This window comes from Achroia grisella, unplaced genomic scaffold, assembly GCF_030625045.1.
Source record: "Achroia grisella isolate CSIRO2021 unplaced genomic scaffold, CSIRO_AGI_Agris_v1 utg1173, whole genome shotgun sequence".
Classification (NCBI taxonomy): domain Eukaryota; kingdom Metazoa; phylum Arthropoda; class Insecta; order Lepidoptera; family Pyralidae; genus Achroia; species Achroia grisella.
The window spans coordinates 1,073,127-1,085,970 of record NW_026712589.1 but is presented as its reverse complement, the minus strand read 5'-3'; the positions used below and the strand labels follow the sequence as shown (position 1 = coordinate 1,085,970).

The window sequence follows — 12,844 nt, the reverse complement described above, 5'->3', positions numbered from 1 at the left end:
ATTTCTTCGAAATTACTGGTCATTTTGTAATAATACTTAGGGTTCGCATACCCTTATCGGATACTACTACTACACGGAGTTTCGTCAAAATAAAATATCTAGGTTAGGTATAATAAATTCATAATTAATAGACCGTTACGGTATCTGTATATATTCGGATCAAAACAAGTACTATGAAATAAGAACGAGTATATAAATTGATTAACACAAGTAATTGATTTTTGAAATATATTCAGAGCCAAAAAGTCTTCTTTCTTTATTTATGTACTTGTTAGATGCGACAGCGACTTTGTTTTATACTATACTATGTAATGATTGATATACCTAAAATAAATAAAATATCTGAGGTTTGGACAAAAACTCAAAGGGTAATTTATTTTGAAAAAGTATTTTGAAAATACCTATTTTGCTTTTAGGGTTATAGTACTTTAACTGTTATGTTTTAAGTAACAATGTTTAATTATAATTAATACTACTGCACCAACACTCCGATCGTGCAAAAAAATTTGCTGTTTCATTATTTTTTAGTTCAATTAGTGGTCTACCTAAGTCCTGGGCTAAGGGGGGAGAGTCATGACGCCCCCATGACTCCCATGACCTCCATGACGCTCCCCCCTGGATCCGCCGTTGCGTCTTCTCTTTATTCGCTCAGTAACGTTGTTACAAAAGAAAAGATTCCCGTCCAAAAAATAACAAGTATTGAGGTTTGATCTGGAGTCACGTTACTCCAGACAGATTTCTATAAATATTTAGATTAGATAGACTATTATTCTTGAAATACTAGCTAGACATTATTAAGTTACTGTAGCCATAATGTAGTAGCCCAAACGTGCCAATGAGGAAGCCCTTGGCAAATGCTGCACCCTGATTGGCCCGTTTGAATTGGATCAAGAACTGCTCGTATGCCAAAAAGGTGGATTTGTATAAAATCGTGTATAAATCGCGTAATTATTATTATTACTCGTCGTGACAGTTGTGGCTCAAAACGGATCAACATTTATATATGGTCAGCTGGCATTAGATCAACAAAAGGCCTCCGGATCAACAAGTGAAAAAGGATCAACAAAAAACTACCTATACGGCACGTCTGAGCCACAAAGTGCCCAAGGGGATATTTATATATATATATATATATATATATATATATATATATATATATATATATTATTATGAAATTTTAATTTTTCATTATTAGACATGTTCTTATTTTAGATATATAATTAATTAATAAAAATTATGATATGTAATTGTTGTAACTGGCTAATCAGATATGTATTTTATGTTCTAAATTTGTATTTGAATTTATAGTTCTTTTATATTACATTCTTGTTTTTGATACTTCAATTCCTTCTTTCTATTCCTAATTGTCAGTAGTCTATATTAATATATTTTCTCCGTTTACCTAGTCTTTTTTCTTATTACTACAACAGTAATAAAATTTAACACAATGTATTATAAATTGTTATGAATAAATGAAATGAAATGAAAATATACCTTTTTATTAGTAACTTCTATATAATTCCTGTTATCCCACTCGCAGCATTTCTTTGTTTATATTTGTATATTTTTTACTAGCTGTATCCGCGACTTCGTCCGCGTGGAATTTAACTTTAATTTTCTAATATAAAAGTAGCCTCAGTTGCGCCTTATCACATCACATACCTCAGTTACTCTTTATTACATCAGCTACCTGCCAATAAAAGTCCCGTCAAAATCGGTCTGGCTATTTCAGAGATAAGCCGGAACAAACAAACCGACAGACAGACAGACAAAAATTTTAAAAAATGTTATTTTGGTGTATGTGCCGTATTTATATTCATATGCATGTAGTAATAAACGGTTATTTCAATATTACAAACAGACACTCCAATTTTATTTATATGTATAGATGAGGTATATTTTTTTTGCGTCGATAACTATGTATAATTACTGTTGACGTACTGGCAGCATGATTTCACAGTTTATATTTATATTAATAATAATAATTTTATTTTGCATCCAATATTTACAATTTAAATTGTTCCCTGGTACCTAAACTAAGTAGAAACTTGTATTTTAGGTACCAGTTCCCTCCTCTTACAATTCACAATGTTTGGAATTACAATTTATAAAAAGACAATTAAATAAGTTAATAACACAAGTTTATCGTTATTTACTTGCAAAGTGTATGTGTATGTGTGTGTGTGTCTTTTTTATATCATGATTAGATTTATCCTTTAATTTATCATTATCCTTGCTAGCAAGTGCATTGTATAACCAAGATGCTATATAATTAAATTGCTTCTTTGCAAATGTTGTTTTCACAAATGGAATTGGATATTTAAATTTTCTAATAATGCGTTTTGGTTATTATTTGCAATATTTATATCATGGACATTTTATTATACTCAATAAATAATTTGAGAACTACCAATGATATACGTGTAATTAATATTTATTAGCTAAATCGAAAAAATGTTCATTTTGCGATATAAATTAAAATACTAATGTCAGTATTAAGAATTAAGCGTTAATGTAGAAGAGGGGTGAAAACTAAGAGATGTATTCAATTTCGAATAAAAAAATTCTTTATTCATGTAGGTCTATTACAGACTTATGATATGTCAAATCTACCGTCAGTTCGGGATGATTTCGAGATGAGAAGAACTGACAAGAAACTCAGCTCAGCTCATACTGTGTATTATTTTTCTAATGCCTAATTATAAAAGAAAATTATATCCAACATTTTAAAATTAAATCGAGGATCCACTCTTATAATTTACTGCTATAAAAAATAGTTTAAATCCTATTCTCAGATCTACTGAATACTCACAAGGAGGATTATAGGAGCCAAGGGAATATCAGCGCTGCAGATTTATCTGTAGCTTTATGCTAAGTTGGTGGCCTCTTCATCTTTGCGAAGCATAAAACTATTTCCATTTTTAAATTTGCACAATTTATTTTTCTGTATCTTATGAATAATAAAATAAATTAGAAATAAAATAAATTTCTAATTGATGAATAACAGCGAAATACAAAACAAAGAACATATATTATATACATCATCATCATCATTTGCTTCTTTTTATCCAATTTATTTAGTGTCTATTTACGATTGTTAATTTGTATGTCATTTGAATTTAATGAGACCAATATTATATTAATTTTTCATTTATCTGAGTAGGCATTGCAATATAGGCTTGCAACCGATAACAGTTCAGTAATTTTATTAAAATTCAATCACACACATATATGTTTATCCGGCAGTGATTAAAAAATCATGACTACGGTAAACCAGCGGTGGTTTATTCGAGTGCTGTGAGTAATTGCCATATTTAAAATTTACACAACTTTATGACGGCTAGCGTTTTTTATTGATTATTTCGTGACGTCATTTATCCCGGGTCATACGGCCTGCCGTTGAATCTTCCTGTCTCGTTTGTAGCCACGATTGTTTTCAACAGACAAATTCAGATGTCACCAAGATTTTATGTAGTTGGATTTGCAATCAAATTGACTTTTAGTACTATATATATGGGACCTACCTATATGTTTATATACCTTTTTGAACGTATCTTAACACGTTTTATGCACTTCCCCCGTGATCATGGCGGTTGAAACACTGCCAAAATATCGGGAACTCAATAAAAATAAATAAAACGTGGTAATATCCCGAGGTACTTATGTTTGGGATGCAGTATTAAAATACATGTACCCTTAAATATTTACTTTTCTACCACTATTCCTTATTTTTTAATAGCGATATTAATTTATATAGTAAAGCAAAGTTACTATATATTTATAGGTACAGTACCACGGACATTTCGTTGTTATGTATGTTCAACCTTCAATTGAAACTCGAGTTTCAAAATAAGCTACTTGCCGGCTGAAATAAGTTAAATAGAGCTGGTCGAGCAGACAACTTTATTCAAATTCTACTTCGGAAAACTTTGATGTTCTTAAAGAATACTTTGTTGTTACATAGTTTGTTAAGTATCACAGGTTTTTGAAAGTAATTTTTGTATATTATTATATTTTGATACGGCACGATGATTTCATGAAAATTATTATTGAGGGAAATATAGAAGGAAAGAGGGGGAGAGGAAGACCAAGGAATAGCTACATCAAACAAACTGAGGACAAAATGGGAGTCGTGTCGTATCAAGAATTAAAGAGCATGATGGAAGATCGCGGAAAGTGGCAAGAGCTCCACCGACAAGAGCGTAGCTCTTAAATTATGAATGAATGAATGAATTATATTTTCAATATTGCCTATATTGAAAATATAATTCATTCAGTCATCTGAATTTGTTGCTATCAAATTAAAAGGTAAACACGGTACAAATAGCATCTTATATGGTAACTTACTTATGCATAAACGATATCCTTTGGACCATATAACTGCATACACTCTACCTGAGGATATAAAAACCATCGCTCCTAAGAATCCTTCAATCTCAACGAGTCTAGATAGCGAACTTTGAAAAAGATATGTAAGTCGCAGTGCCAGAAGTCTAAGCATCTGACAATAGCTCAAAACCATAGAAAAATTACTACCTTTCCAAATCAAGTAATTTAGTAAGAAGGGGGCAAAATCTTTCCATCTTTGTGGTAAGGGACAGAAAGGCATGTATTGGTGGAATGCAAGTGGCTCCTCGACAGGGATAATTACTATCGTCGCCATGCCTTACTTCAAGTTATTGAAGCTGCAACTCTTTCAGTAACTAGACCTCGAAAAGGAATGACTACAAACAAAAAACCAATTAATATTATAAATGAAGGTTTAACTCTAAACTTCAAAAATAAACCTTTCTCAATCCTAGATATTGCATCTAATCGGACTATTTAAATGGACACGTATGAAAAGCAAGCAAGGATATTGATATTTGTAGTTAATTTAAATTCAAGAAAGGTATATATATATATATATATTTTAATAATAATGGGTTTGCGCTTGGTCTTACCTCATCTGATGGTAAATGATGGCAAGGTCTAGAATGTAGCGCGCTTACCTCTGGGTAAGATATCTATTCTCCATAGACTTGAAGAATCCGGGGTTGTATTTCTCCAGGTCCACAATTTAAGTTTCTTAAGGGTCGGTAACGCGCACGTGTTTACCCTAGTGTTTTAGGCACTTGTTTACCATCATTGTAGTGTACATAGAATCTAGAATCGTATGAAGAGATTTTAAAAGTTTTTCCTGGTTTTAGTTGAATAAACTAAATATATATTTTAATAATAAAGATACAATGTTGCTGTTACATATTTTGTTATTTTATTTAGGATCACTAACAATTCTTGCAATCATACAATTTATTTAATTACATGTTTTTGGTTATGATGTTAGTGCACAATTATTAGGCGCAGATGGCATACAAAATAATATACGAAAGTCATATAACAGAAATCTTAAATTAACCGTTTTTTTTTATTATGGCTACGCTTATCTACTACTGCGTGTGTGTGTATGTGTTTAGTATTAAAATAGTAATAAAATAAAAAATTTTCACTGCTCCAATAGAGCTATTAAACGGTTATGTATGTATATATATCTATACATATAAATAAAATTGGAGTCTCTGTTTGTAATATTGAAATAACCGTTTTTACTACATGCATATGAATATAAACACGACACATACCCCAAAACAACATTTTTTACAATTTTTGATAAATCTCTGAAATGGCTGGACCGATTTTGACGGGACTTTTTTAGCAGGTAGCTGATGTAAGAAGGAGTAATCTAGGATACTTTTATTTTAGAAAAATGGAGTTAAATTCCATACGGACGAAGTCGCGGGAACAGCTAGTATTAAGTATGAATGAATAAATTCCAATATCGGATTATCTTTACTATACAAATTTCAACACTGGTCAGAACTTGGAGTCCAGGTCCTCTTGAGAGTATCAATATCATAACTTCAATGGCAGCACTTCGTCTCTGGCGTGACGAAACTTTGCAAACTCTCTTTGGATTCACTTTGAAACAAATGGAATAATCGTTGCTGTTTCTATTCGAGCACACAAAATAGTTCTCGCCGTCCGTAGAGTCCGAATGTCAAAACGGTAGATAAAGTTACACGGCAGTGGTGTTGAGGCAGTATTGAAGTGATGCCATCTATTACTTCCACTCTAAAAACTCTTAGAGCGCTGTCAGACTTGCAGTTTAGATTTTGGTTTACGTAACATTTTCTTTTGTTGTATCTAATATATAAAACTCTCGTATCACAGGATTAGTTGGAATATTTCTTCGAAACGATCTAACCGTAACCATAATAATGTTGCGAACTATTTTTTATACGTTTTTTATTATTAATGTTTTTTTATAATATTATATTGTTTTTATATGTCAATTACCCAATATTTTACGACTATCCGGTGCCGTTGTCTTTGCTCGTCATCTTGGTCTCCATCCTTCACAGAGTAGGTCTGAGGATACGTAGTTATTTATTTGTTATATAATGTTATATAAGTAAAGCCTAGCCCACTTCAGTTTATGATATTTTTAGATCCAATTAGAATTTTAAAAGATTTCGCATTAAATAATACGTAAATATTATAGTAGATGCTGAATAAATCTGAAGTAAAAATTGTATATATTTATCAACATTGTGAAAAATGATTTATTCCAGTCGTTTCGACTTGAAATCTTACCACACAAACAGATAATCCAATAAACAGACAGGTTTCACTTCATCGCGATTTTACGATTTAATTATATGTAAAGAACAAAGGACGTACATTTTTTTGAGTTTGTTTTCAGTAACGTTTGTCTTTCAATTTTGTTTTGCAGATATTTGATACTAGTAATTAACAATCAAGGTTTTTAGAGAAGCAATAGCAACGATTGTTGCTGGACTGATTACTTAATTAGAAGCAGTCTTTACAAATGTAATATCTACTAGGTAACCCTCGCTTAGGAACAGTGTAAAGTAAATAAAATAAATACCTTGTTATTTTGTGACAATATAACATTTTATAAACAAAAGTGTTTCAAAAGGTATCTAATATGTTTGTGAATTAGAAAACAGTGCTTCTAAATTATAATAATCTCACAACAACAATTCACACAGCGCTATCTAGACCCACGTTAAGTTAGCTGAAGCTTGTGTTATGGGTACTAGATAACTGATACAAATACATAGATAATTTTTTTTCGTAAATACATATTATACATAGAAAACACCCAGACCGATACGAACAATCATACTCATGAATACAAATATTTGTGCCGTGCGAGGAATCGAACCCGCGACCATTGGATTTAAAACGGTGTGCTAGACCGCGATTCCACCGAGGTCGTCATGAGTTAAGATTTATTAACTCATGATTGCATTATTTGGTAATCTTGAGGTTTAAAACACCGCCTTATTTACGCTGATCGTGGGTTCGATTTCTCGAACGGCAGCTAGTAAAATATATATATTAAGCAAGTTTATATTAATTTACTTATCTTAGTGTAGATAGATAACTCACTTGTCGTACCTATATTAGCTAAATTACTGCTGTCGTCAACTGGCTTCTAAATGAATCGACTCTAACGAAAATCTAAACTAACAATTTCTAGTTTGCTCCGAGCGAGTTTAGTTCCCATTACAGCAAGGTCAAGCTCTCACTCCACACACTTTAATATTAAGTCCTTCAGCATACGAGCTGCTTATTTATAATCCTCGCATTAAAATAAGCTCTCAACCAACTCATTTCCTCCTACACTTCCCCTACCACACGTTCTCGACCTCGAACTTTCTCGAACTTTCTCGAACGTTCTCGAACTTTCTCGTACCTGAATATTTTCTCTTTTACTATTTTTAATTAAAATATACACTTTTAAAGTTAAAGTACTGATCTTTAATAAAACAGTCATTGTCAATCAGTGTCAGTCAATATCCGTTGCGTAGTTTAAAAGATTTAAGCGAACAGTAGAAGCGACTTTATACTATATGATGAATAATAACAATGTAAGACTTTAATCCCGCATGTCAGGTGTATAACCAACTGTCTATATCGTAGCATGCACACATTTTAGTGCCAATGACAACTGAGCATATTGGCTTCTCTAGGATTAAGTTGTTCTTTAAACAGCTTTATCAGTAGAGGGTCACTCGAAAATATATTTGTTTCAATATTCTATTAAATGACAGATACCGGCTTCTCTCGGATTAAGTTATTTTTTAAAGCTTTTGTCAAAAATATGAATAATTGTTTAACTATTTTATTATTGGACCTAGGATTTATTAATAACGGTGATTCAATGGTGCAGATTCGATTTCTGCCACAGTGAAAATGTTTGGATTTATGAGTACATAAATCCAAACACTTTGTTTGTAATTATTACATTATGTTACATACATAATGTAATAATTACATACAAAGTATTACAAAAAAAAAAATTAAGTATCTATATCTAATACCTATAACACAAGCATGGGTTAGCTTGAGACTAGATGGCGTTGTGTGTCCAGTGATATGTTATTATGTTATAAATATTTAACCAGTAATAAATGATAAACTTTACACAAAGCTCATTCTATTCAAAGTCACAAATGATTTTTTTAGTCGATAGTGTGCTACATGGCCAAGAATGCTACATTTATTTAATAGTAATATTAACTCATGTAGTTTTTGTTATTTATTCTCGTTTCTTTAATTACTGAATTGGGCGGTCATAGGGCGTAGCAATTTTTAAAAGGTTTAAAAATTAAACAACAAAAATCTCATTTAAAGAAACAAAAAAGAATTTTTTTCTCGTCTAAAAGACTAATGACTAATAGATAGATAAGATAACTCTCGCCTAATGAGTAGAACCGATATGGCATATAGAGCCTTGTAAGAAGACGTACTTCTAAATGCATTACAATAACATTAGCGTATTGTAGAATACAAGTGGAGCAAAATATTGCGGCTCTGTCATGAATACCAATTTACTGAGTAGAAACAAACCACCATACGCCTCATAGAGTCATAAGCTCTTTTATCTCCATTCAGCTTTAAAATATATAAGTTACCTTTGCTCCATTTTCTGAAGGTATAATTAAAAAAAAAACTTTTTTTTTTCAGAGCTCATCAGTGGACCACGTCACATATGCATACGGCGTTGGTTTCGTAGGCGTTTACGACTTTGGCACTATGTCTCCTTACACTATGATAGATAATGCAGTGATAATTTTCTCAATAATCTTCACAATAATATCATTCGCGAGATCTCTAATAGTGAGGATACTGTACTTGATGCTGACGTCTTGTGTTGAAGTGGAGATCTCAATAACGCCTCACTATTTGCTATTTGCAATTTTACCACTGAGCACGGAATTTCTATATGCTCATAGGTTATATATAATTTACATATATGCAAATGTGATGGTCGCTACTATAGCTTATCTTGTAAGTAATTTTTATATATACTATCTTTATTTTTTAATTAGAACAGCAATTGATGGTAAATGGTCATTGCACGGTATACCACTAATGTGTTGCCATTGCATAATACTATGAGATTCTGTAATTCACCTACCAAATCTGCACGCAAAAATCTAAACACATGTTACAAAGAGAGCTGATTATTAGTTGAAGTAGGGGAGACTGAAATGCTCGCGAAGTCACTTTTACAAAGTCTATGGTCTACCACGCTCATCACTTCTGCAGTACCTATCTCATGTTACACGTTCAAAGCTCGGAGTTTCCTAGTTCTACACAACTAGAAAATAAGTTACAAAGCGGTTTCCTGAAATAGACATGACCGATGAATCCGAGAGGTCACATTTACAAAGTCTAAAGTCTACCACGCTCATGATTTTTACAATTCCTATCTCATGTTACATATTCGTATTTCGGAGTTTCATAGACCTACACAACCAGAAAACAAGTTACTAAGCGGTTTCCTGAAATAGACATGACCGATGAATCCGAGAGGTCACATTTTCAAAGTCTAAAGTCTACCACGCTCATGATTTTTACAATTCCTATCTCATGTTACACGTTCGTATTTTGGAGTTTCATAGACCTACACAACCAGAAAACAAGTTACTAAGCGGTTTCCTGAAATAGACATGACCGATGAATCCGAGAGGTCACATTTTCAAAGTCTAAAGTCTACCACGCTCATGATTTTTACAATTCCTATCTCATGTTACACGTTCGTATTTTGGAGTTTCATAGACCTACACAACCAGAAAACAAGTTACTAAGCGGTTTCCTGAAATAGACATGACCGATGAATCCGAGAGGTCACATTTACAAAGTCTAAAGTCTACCACGCTCATGATTTTTACAATTCCTATCTCATGTTACACGTTCGTATTTCGGAGTTTCATAGACCTACACAACCAGAAAACAAGTTACTAAGCGGTTTCCTGAAATAGACATGACCGATGAATCCGAGAGGTCACATTTTCAAAGTCTAAAGTCTACCACGCTCATGATTTTTACAATGCCTATCTCATGTTACACGTTCGTATTTCGGAGTTTCATAGACCTACATAACCAGAAAACAAGTTACAAAGCACTTTGCTGAAGTAGGTGAGATTGAAGTACCCGCGAAGTCACTTTTACAAAGTATAAACTCTACCACACTTTTACAATTACACGTTATTAGCTCGGAGTATCATAGCCTTACAATTAATATAGGTATATATACATACAGTACAGGTATATATTATAATACACGTTTGGCACTGAAAACAGAATTTTTGTATGCATACATAGTGCCTATATTTGCATATATGCAAATTTCATGGTTGCAACGATAGCCTACCTAGTAAGTAATGTGTACGTGAAAGCCCACAATAGAACCGTTTACGGGCGACACGATCGAGCGATCACCCCACACCGACCCTTCAATCAAGCATACTACCACCCACCCAGGTTGTTTAGCGTGGCAACACTATGCAAAATTACTATAGGATCACGCTGTATATATGGCTATGCGAAATAACTTACCGTACGATACAATCTTTATACATTTTATCGAAATAAATAATTCTAAGAAAATCATACAGTGTCATCTAATCGCAAATTAAGCATAGCTCATGTTATGGGTATTATATAAGTATAAATACTTAGATATACATAATATACAAAGAAAACACCCAGTCCGATACAAACAATCATACTCATTAATATAAATATTTGTATCGTGCAAGGAACGAATTAAGATAAGATATTACAATAACAATTAAATATATATATTGTAATTATATTGTAAGTATATTGTACAAAATAAAAAAAAAATTAGGGGTGGTCTACCCCTAACATTTAGGGGGATGAAAAATAGATGTTGGCCGATTCTCAGACCTACTCAATACGCTCACAAAATTTCATGAGAATCGGTCAAGCCGTTTCGAAGGACCGAAAACTGTGACACGAGAATTTTATATATAAGATACCACTAACAATTTAATGTAACAAACCAATAAATGATATATTATGTGAAGTAATTCTAGTGAGAGTAATAGAATCATCTTTATTCAAATAAACCTAATATATGAACTTTTGAATAGCAATATTTTTTTATTCTACCACTCGTTCGGAGCGTAGACTTATTACAAGATGAATGAGCATAAGAATAAAGTAAAATATCCTTTATTCAAATAAACTTAATTTAAAAAACTATTGAATAGTGATCACCATTTTTTTAATCTACCGCTCATTCGGAAAGTTGTTTCAGCACAAAAAGAATGAGTTTAAAACTTGTTTGTTGCTCTTTTAAATAAACACGTATAGAAATAATAGGTATGCCAGTTGAGTTTAGAGCTAATTTTTCTAATTGGATGGTGGAATTTAAATATATTTTTAATTGACGTAGAAATAGTATTAGGGAAATGACTCAAATCTATCACATATCGCGTTGCCAATACAGCGAGTCGACCACAACTAACTTCATTATCCAAATTCCATTCTCAATTGGATGGTAGAATTTAAATTTGTATCAAAATTGTAGTAGAAATACTATTAGAGAAATGACTAAATCCTATCATATATCATCTTGCCAATAAGTTGAGTCGACCATAAGTAACTTCATTATCCAAATTCCGTTCTCAATTAGATGGTGGAGTTTAAATTTGTATCAAATTGTAGTAGAAATATTATTAGAGAAATGACTAAATCCTATCATATATCACCTTGCCAATAAGTTGAGTCGACCACAAGTAACTTCATTATCCAAATTCATTTCTCAATTAGATGGTGGAGTTTAAATTTGTATCAAATTGTAGTAGAAATATTATTAGGGAAATGACTAAATCCTATCATATATCACCTTGCCAATACGTTGAGTCGACCACAACTAACTTCATTATCTAAATTCCGTTCTCAATTGGATGGTAGAATTTAAATTTGTATCAAATTGTAGTAGAAATATTATTAGAGAAATGACTAAATCCTATCATATATCACCTTGCCAATAAGTTGAGTCGACCACAACTAACTTCATTATCCAAATTCCGTTCTCAATTGGAGGGTAGGTAGGATTTAAATTTGTATTTAATTGACGTAGAAATATTATTAGGGAAATGACTAAATCCTATCATATATCACCTTGCCAATAAGTTGAGTCGACCACAACTAACTTCATTATCCAAATTCCGTTCTCAATTAGATGGTGGAGTTTAAATTTGTATCAAATTGTAGTAGAAATATTATTAGGGAAATGACTAAAACCTATCATATACCATATCGCTTTGCCAATACGTCGAGTCGAACACAACTAACTTCATTATCCAAATTCCATTCTCAATTGGATGGTGGTAGAAAATAAATTGTAGTAGAAATATTATTAAGGAAATAACGAAATCCTATCATATATCACCTTGCCAATACGTTGAGTCGACTAACAACAACTAGCTGGCTAGTTGTGTTAGTCGATAGTCGC

At 32.1% G+C, this 12,844-nt stretch overlaps 1 protein-coding gene across 1 annotated transcript in view; it reads left to right on the top strand.

Annotated features, from left to right (window-relative positions):
- Nucleotides 1-12,844, top strand: part of LOC131851224 (sodium-dependent serotonin transporter-like) — a 105,657-nt gene that overhangs the window by 40,002 nt on the left and 52,811 nt on the right. Inside the window, exon 6 of the mRNA XM_059201684.1 lies at nucleotides 9,037-9,360. Within this exon, the coding sequence (XP_059057667.1) occupies nucleotides 9,037-9,360 (324 nt within the window). The remainder of the gene's footprint in view (nucleotides 1-9,036; nucleotides 9,361-12,844) is intronic.